Source organism: Mya arenaria, chromosome 4, assembly GCF_026914265.1.
Source record: "Mya arenaria isolate MELC-2E11 chromosome 4, ASM2691426v1".
NCBI lineage: Eukaryota > Metazoa > Mollusca > Bivalvia > Myida > Myidae > Mya > Mya arenaria.
In genome coordinates this window covers 67,678,230-67,687,411 of record NC_069125.1, presented here as the reverse complement: position 1 = coordinate 67,687,411, position 9,182 = coordinate 67,678,230, and the positions used below count along the sequence as shown (strand labels likewise).

Below are 9,182 nucleotides of genomic sequence, written 5' to 3'. Positions count from 1 at the left end.
TATAATTGACCTCATCCGACAGCGACGGGGGTCGTCATTCTTCTGCTTATTAATTATTAACGGGGTGGAGAGCGAGAGCGCTGCGTTAAAGATAGACGCATAAATTATTCACAAGGAATCGGCGAACGCTCAAATTATTTTCCCTTACTTCAGTGATTACAAATGGTGGCTTACAAATAATTTATTTGTTGACGGTAGTTCCGTAAATAATTTATTAAAACCCTGAGTTTGTTCTATATATACCCAACATGAACGACTCGAGTTATTTCAGAACCTCTCGCGTAATAGTGACAACTACAGCTGTTCGTATGTTACTTTTAAAGAAGAACAGAAAAAAATAATACTTAAAAAAATAAAAACGGTTTAATGTACATATACAATTCGTAATGTCTGCAGTAGGCGAGGTAATGGTGAAGATTGAGCCGCCGGAAGAATGCACACCCGAGGACCTGCGGACCACACATGGTCACGTCACAGACGGAGCGTCGCCGGTCAACGGACACACGTCAACGCCAAGTGATACTGAACTCTCGCCGGTGTCTGACTCCAGGAATTTTACTTGTTTGCTTTGCGACATCATGTGTAACAGTCGGCAGGAATTACGAAGACATTTAAAAGAGACACACTCTACAAACAGTTACGGTGAAATAAGTAAAGGGAGTGTATACGCCAGCGCACCAACAACTAACGGTCATCTGCCGAGAGCGGTCACCGGATACATGAACTACCGATACACATGTTCCACGTGCGGAGCAAAATTCAAGTCGTTTCGCACGTATTTGACACACAGCATGTCACACAAGCGCTCGAGCCCGGTTCTCGCGGCACAGATGGACGCCGCTAGGATGGCAGCACTATTCAGTCCCGGGAAGCAGTATCTCCAGGAGTATTTGGACGAGGAGGAGGGGTACGGAGGGACGTTCACGTGTGAAGAATGTAAGACGGTGTTTGTTCAGAGGGACGCCTACGCAATGCACATGATGATGCGAGCAATGAATGAAACCTGCAAGTCAGCTAAATACCACACCACTATGAACAATAATGATGACGATATTACCAAGTCAGACGTCGGAACATTAAACATCGTGCCCGATACAGAATCAGAGGGGTTAAAACGCGATGGAATTGTTACCGCTCAGCGTTGTTTGGAAGACGTTACGTCTAGTGTTGACCAGGACGAATACTTGAAGTCAGTCTTGGAAAGAGTGTGTACGTCATCCGCCAGCAAGCGTGATAAGGTCATTGCTGCGATAGAGGACGGTAAGGTATGCTCGTTTTGTGGATACGTGTACGTTGATCAGGATTCCCTTGCTATGCACGTCATGTCTGATCACGCGGAGGAGATGACGTCAGGTGTGACGTCACGAGCAACTGTTTTGCCGTCACCGATCCCTACTGTTTCACAAATACCGACGTCAGTTGCGAATAGCTACTTGTCGTGGATGGCGGCATCGCAGTCATTAGCACTGGGTCTTATTTGTAGATACTGCAATAAGGCCTTTGCCTCGCGAGACAGCCTGGCAATGCACGTGCTAAGTCACGCTCACTTAGAAGGAAAAATGCCAGAACATACACAACGTGCGCAAAAACGACAATATTATATAAACGATGATAACTATACTGTGAATGGAAAAGTACCAAGACTTACAAACTCAGTTAATAACACAAAAAGTTGTCCAGAGATAGCACGAGAAACTCTGTACTGTAGCATTTGTAAGATTACCTTCTACGCCTTCTCGGAGTACCGTTGGCACATGGAGAAACACGCGGCCAAGCCCATATCGGTCAACTACAAGACGGACGGGACGATGCAGCCTAGGGTTGACTCTCCGACACCAACCGAAACCTCCGACGGTGAGCACAACTGGAGAACCAGAAGAAACAGCGTGTCCATGATAAACCAGTCGTTGGAGATGGATAGCGGCACCCTTCCCAGGAGACCCGTGTCTGTCGGCGACTACTCAACACACACGTTACAGAGCCTTCAAACAGACAGTACCACTGGGTCGATCAGAAACCCAAATTCAAAAACTCCCGACATAAAATATGTGCTCTCTAATGTCAATTCTTTGTCGTCAAATGAACAGCGCATTATATACTCCGTATTTGGTAAAGATCTTGGATTAAAAGCCTATAATGTAAACGACAATGCTACGGACGAGCCAATTCAAAAACAGATAGCGCCACAAAACAGGCAAGATGACATCGAGGTCAAGACAGAAGGTACAAGGTCCGGCATGGCCAGCACCGACCCTAAAGTGAAGAAAGGCGACGACGACAGGCGGGCCTGTGTACAGGATGGAGCCACAGACGCCCCAATGTGCAAGTACTGTGAGATCCTTTTCTTCAACAAAGCCATTTACTATCTCCATATGGGACTGCATAACTTGAACAATCCCTGGCAGTGTAACGTCTGTGGCAATATATGCAAGGACGCCGTCGACTTTGCTGCTCATGTTATACATATGTAATCTGGCTTTAAACGAACTAGTTCTTATATTTGCACATGCTGTGCCGAGGTTTTTTTTCATATAATTTCATTTCAAGTTTTGTGACATACATGTGAGTGGACCATGACATACATTAAATATGTTATTAATACACAGTCTTCATTTTATTTCTAGATGGGTTTTTTTAAACAACAACTTCATAGCAAACATATCTGATAACACTATTAAAGTAACCGGTAGATCCCGAGAAAACGCCCTCAGAGTAGAACCAGCGACATATAATCCGACACCTGTACTCGATGTAGCTTTCTTAACGAAAAATGATACAATTCCAAACTGTTGTAAAAATATTATCTGAAATTGATGTTTAACTGACACGCAGCATCAGCAAAGGTCCAATTTCAGCCAATATTATTTTTGTTTTACGTTCATATGTAACGCTATCATTCTTCTTCCGGCAGATTTGTCATGTTTAAGTCATGCAATGATAACGATGCTCGTCCGTATTCCAATTCGATTGAGGGACATAACTCGAAAATTATAACCAGAGTTATTGACCTTGCTATAAATATAAATGCTTAAAAATAGTATTGTCACTGGAAACACGTGTATTATCCCATGTGAACATCTTTCACGATTGTTAATGTATGGACAAGGTTAGAGTTTCAATAAGGGAGCTAAAATCAACCCAAAATGGATCCCGAATGCTCATGGCGTTCCCAGTGCATTCATATAGAGGACAGTTGTTTGTTTCAGTGTAAGAAACCTCGTGAACACCAAAAGTGAATATTTCTCTCATGGCTTCACCACTCGTGAAAAAAATATTTTGGTGCCCACTCGGTGAAATATATTGCAATCTTACACTGAAACAAACATTACTTTTTATAATATGCCTAAAATTGGAATTAAAAGTCATTGAATTACACTTTTTTAGAAAAAGAAACTGGCCACTTTGCAAGCTCAGGTAACGGCATTTCGGAAATGACGTTGTTGAAAATGTGTCCCAGCCCTGTGCGCGCTGACGTTTGAATTGGAACTGAGAGCGGGCGTAAATTTCGAAACAGTGAAAAATATCAAATTGATATGTTCAGTGTTTGAAGCAGTGAAATATCAATTTTATTTAACTGATAAATATATATTTACCACCGGAAAGCATATAATGAATACGAAGACACCGCATTACCGTTAAGTTATTATACGATTCCTCACAATTGTCCTCGATTGCCCACGATTTTCTAAATCTTGGCGAATCTTGACAAATTATGGACAGAGCCGTGACATCATCGGTGTGAATCTGGAAGCTGTTCAATACTGCCGTGGTGCAGCTTCGATGTTTATAAAAAAGTAGCAATGATGTAGACTAAAGTGCAGTTGCAACCCAATCGGGCGTACTCATATGAACATAGGATATGAATCTCTTCGCCATTCTAAAGTGATCGTGGATAGCCGTGGCTGGCACAGAGACTTATATGCATGATGCAGATCGCAACAGCTGCCCCTAACTTACTTTAATAGTTGCCTGTGGCCTCGGCTGGGTTAAATCAGTCTTGATCCTGAAAATGAAAATATACAACATGTGATGGACTGCTTATCTCGTCTTGGGACACAAAACAACTATTAATAATGATTTGTCGACGATATTTCAACATTCTATTGAATTCAATTATATAACCCTAGTGGATTTTTAGATTTTATAGAATGTTGAAATATCGTCGACAAATCATGATTAATAGTTGTATTGTGTCCCATGACGTGATAAGCAGTCCATAAAATGCTGTAGTTTTTCATTTTCAGGATCAAGACTGATTTTACCCAGCGGAGGCCACAGGCAACTATTAAAGTAAGCCAGGGGCAGCTGTTGGGATCTGCATCATACATTCAAGTCTCTGTGGTGGCTGGTCGTGACTTTAGAGTTATGACAATTCTTTAAAAAATACATGTCATTGTCGTCAAAAAAGTACAGAAATGACTAGATTGAAAGACATAACCAGCGGACATGTAATGTGGCGGATAGACAACCAGCATCATATTAAATAGTTCCACGTGTCCTCATTAGGACATTTTGAATTCTCTACGCAAACGTTTTGTTCCCTTTCACAACCACGTTGTCACCCAGAGACCAGTATCTTCTATATAACGTTTTGTGAATATCTGGCGGATTTAAGGTCGGTCCCTATCCTCTTGTAAAAAACGAAATTAATCATGTATGCGTTTAGAATACTAATTGCTACATTAGCAGTTTCTTTTAACGCCTGTTGAATGGTATATGCATATTTCATGGTGGTCTCACCGGCCCGGGTTCTCCAAACACACGGGCAAGTTTCCTTTCTGTGGACTTTGTTATCCCTTTTGCTGGAGATAACTTGTTCTCATGGAAACACTTTCTTTGTTCTACTAATGACATTCAACTCCCACCGAGGAAAACAGGGTTTGGCAATGTGTAAAAAATGTGAGGACTTTCAAAATATAAGAATAAGGAATTAGGAAAAAACACACGTCCTTCTTAAACAATCGCGATAAATATTAAAGGTGAAATGCCATATGTTGCCAAGTTGAACATGAACATGTACATATGTGAATAAAGCGTGACATTTTCCCAGCCACTTTCAATAAGAAATTATTTTTTTCTAAATATGTATACAATTATTTACCAGTCTATTCAAACTGGTGCCGTAAATATCTCATAAATAATGTTAGAAGAGACTTTTGTTCAGGGGATCAACCAACCTTTCAAAAGCTTTCCACATGGGAATCTGCAGTCTCACCAAAAAACAGGCAGTTTTGAAGAAAAAAAACATGAATAATTTATTTCCCGTTTTATAAAAGACCTATTTTTGAACTATGATATAAAATTTCACTCGAATCTTAAAATTGAATCAATATTGTTACTAAATTATTCACTGATTTCTGTCTTTTATAAAATAGAAATTAGAAAATGAATGGGTGAACAATTTAAATATATAAATAATTAAAACGAATTTGCGTAAATGAAAGCCATTAAACTCGGTGGTATCATAAATCATTCAAACGAAATTGATCACAAAGCAATTATGTCTGAGAACATTCAGTGCATTTGAAACTATTTTGAAATAATACCTAATTCAAGGGGCAAGCCTAGAACAGAAGCCAGTATCGCAATATGTAACATTCTAATAATTAAATGTACCAGTAGCCATAATTCCTTATTATGATATTTTACTTATTAATAAGTAATTAAAACTAAAAAGCACACATCTCCAGACCTTAAATACTTATTACTTGTTATTCAGATAAACTGTGTCGCCAGAGGAAAAAATAAGTTCATTTATCTGAAAAATAAAACATGATATACACATAAAAAGTTTTTAATTCATACGAAAAAAAACCACATAAAAAATGTACAAAAATACCAACAAAAGTGCCGGGAATTCTAAATTTGTTATACAGATAATGATAATACGAGCCAGCTAGAATGCAGTAAAAGCCTGGCACCTACAGCTCCAAAGCCCACCAGCATGCACACAGCGACGGTCCCGTTGGCAGTTAGTCGAGGGTCACCACCACCTGGCCGCTTCTGGTAGCCCGCACCTGGGGACGGACCAACAAACAAAGCTGAACAAACACAACAAACATATTGTCGCTACTTATTACTTTCCCTACATACTGGAACTGTCGTTTGAAATCACCAACGGAGTCTCTTTATATTTTAATGTGGAACTTAACTTGAACAAGTTCTTTTGACCAGATTTCATTACATTATGTAAAAAATGTGTACTGCAGAAGGTGAACACACATTCAAAGTAGTTAACACGACAAAACGTTACGTGCGGCCGGACACCAGCGGCACATTCCATGGCCTCATTTACTCGTGCAGTAGCTTGCGTCGCGTTGGTCCGTAGAGTTTACAGCAAGGTTTTGATGTAAACGTGTTCAAGCATATTTTTTTCAAACGTTAGTTTACCCTTTATACTGAATATTTCAATATTCCTATATTTTATCGAGTTAAGAAATTGCCACAGCGTAAAAAATAAATCACTTAAATCTTTATCAAGAATAACAAATGCGATCTAAGAAATTATTTCAAAATGCATTTCGCATGTTATTCACTACCCAAACAACAACGTTCTGTGGCTGTGTGTTTTTTTTAGTTTTTCTTTCTTGTTTTTTTTTAATCCTTGAGGGGCAGTATTCAATATACAACTTATTATAGTAATGTCCTGAACACACCTAGCGTTTAACACATTATAGTTATGTTCTGAGCACAACTTCTGGTGTTTAACACATTATGGTAATGCTCTGAACACACCTAGCGTTTAAAACATTGTAGTAATGTTCTGAAAACAACTACTAGTGTTTAACACATTATAGTAATGTTCTGAAAACAACTACTAGTGTTTAACACATTAGAGTAATGTTCTGAACACACCTAGCGTTTAACACATTAAAGTAATGTTCTGAACACACCTAGCGTTTAACACATTATAGTAATGTTCTGAAAACAACTACTAGTGTTTAACACATTAGAGTAATGTTCTGAACACAACTACTAGTGTTTAACACATTATGGTAATGTTCTGAACACACCTAGCGTTTAACACATTATAGTAATGTTCTGAAAACAACTACTAGTGTTTAACACATTGTAGTAATGTTCTGAAAACAACTACTAGTGTTTAACACATTATGGTAATGTTCTGAACACACCTAGCGTTTAACACATTAAAGTAATGTTCTGAAAACAACTACTAGTGTTTAACACACTGAAAACAACTACTAGTGTTTAACACATTAGAGTAATGTTCTGAACACACCTACTAGTGTTTAACACATTATAGTAATGTTCTGAACACACCTACTAGTGTTTAACACATTATAGTAATGTTCTGAACACACCTACTAGTGTTTAACACATTATAGTTATGTTCTGAACACACCTACTAGTGTTTAACACATTATGGTAATGTTCTGAACACACCTAGCGTTTAACACATTATAGTAAAGTTCTGAAAACAACTACTAGTGTTTAACACATTGTAGTAATGTTCTGAAAACAACTTCTAGTGTTTAACACATTATGGTAATGCTCTGAACACACCTAGCGTTTAACACATTAAAGTAATGTTCTGAAAACAACTACTAGTGTTTAACACATTGTAGTAATGTTCTGAACACACCTACTAGTGTTAAACACATTGTAGTAATGTTCTGAAAACAACTTCTAGTGTTTAACACATTATGGTAATGCTCTGAACACACCTAGCGTTTAACACATTAAAGTAATGTTCTGAAAACAACTACTAGTGTTTAACACATTGTAGTAATGTTCTGAACACACCTACTAGTGTTAAACACATTGTAGTAATGTTCTGAACATACCTACTAGTGTTTAACACATTGTAGTAATGTTCTGAACACACCTACTAGTGTTTAACACATTGTAGTAATGTTCTGAACACACCTACTAGTGTTTAACACATTGTAGTAATGTTCTGAACACACTTACTAGTGTTTAACACATTGTAGTAATGTTCTGAACACACCTACTAGTGTTTAACACATAATAGTAATGTTCTGAACACACCTACTAGTGTTAAACACATAATAGTAATGTTCTGAACACAACTACTAGTGTACAACTACTAGTCTTTAACACATTAAAGTAATGTTCTGAGCTCAAATTATGTAAGCCATGAAAGTATACATGTAAGCGCGTGCGCAGTCTGGTTGTATGCTTAAGTGGTTGTTACACGTGCATGTTCACGTATTGAGGTAAAGGTCACCCCGTTCATGCACACTCAATCTGTGACTACCAGTACAATCATTACTAGAATAATACTTGTAAATTCAAAAGAAAATCCAATCAAATATATAGTTCTTACCTTAGTGAGACTTCTGGAAGTCAACAGCAGTTCCCAAACATCTCCGACATGGCAAGACACATCGTGCCCTAGCTATATGCATTTCAATCTACGACATCTGCAGTAATGGAGAGTTCATCGAAACACTGACAAACAACACTGACCTGTGTATGGCGTGTATGACGCCGGTGTGGACTCCCCTTAGTTGTTGTGGCCTTCTCGTCGGACCAGCCCTTAATTGTCACCGACCGCTTTACTCGCATTGAATGAATATACAGATTCTGACCGACACTTAACCGACCTGGGGAAAGGAACAACAATGAGAAATTTACAACTTCACAAACACATCTGTATTGGTGGCATTTCGATTTTAACAAAGAACTTCTAAAATTAAAATAATATATTTAATTGCAGTAGCACTAAGGTTACTATGTATCAGATTTGAAAATAAAGGTGTGTCAGACCCTTTACCAAAAGGCCGCCGTATGTAGTTTTTGTCGTGTTTGACTGTTCTCTGCCCACTCCTGGACAAGCATTGCCATCTCCCAGCTCTTTGGAAAATGCATAAAATAAGTATTTCCTAAGTTGATCATGCCTTCCGATGCGGACTTTAAGCAGTACTCATAGCCAAAAAATCATGACTGATTGTGCGGAAATATTGGACATAACTCTTACAGCTTAAAAATAAAACATGGCTTCGATTACGTTGCTGGATGTGTTTTTTATACACATTGAAACAATTCCAGAACTTTCACCTACCATGATCTCATTTCCCCCGTTATAACTAGCACAGCCCAATTCAAAGATAATTACTAGTTACTACAAACATTACCATTAGCATCGTCATCATCGTCGTCTTCGTCGTTGTCATAACTTTGCTCATAAGCCATGATTT

At 38.5% G+C, this 9,182-nt stretch overlaps 1 protein-coding gene across 1 annotated transcript; it reads left to right on the top strand.

Moving 5' to 3' along the window:
• Positions 1-278: 278 nt before the first annotated feature.
• Positions 279-2,561, top strand: LOC128232877 (uncharacterized). Its single transcript, XM_052946658.1, has one exon. The coding sequence runs from the start codon at positions 387-389 to the stop codon at positions 2,469-2,471; it is 2,085 nt and encodes a 694-aa protein (XP_052802618.1). The 5' UTR covers positions 279-386; the 3' UTR covers positions 2,472-2,561.
• The last annotated feature ends 6,621 nt before the right edge of the window (positions 2,562-9,182 follow it).

Excerpts from the sequence above, each read along its gene's own strand:
- LOC128232877 (XM_052946658.1), top strand. The coding sequence starts at position 387 with ATGTCTGCAGTAGGCGAGGTAATGGTGAAGATTGAGCCGCCGGAAGAA.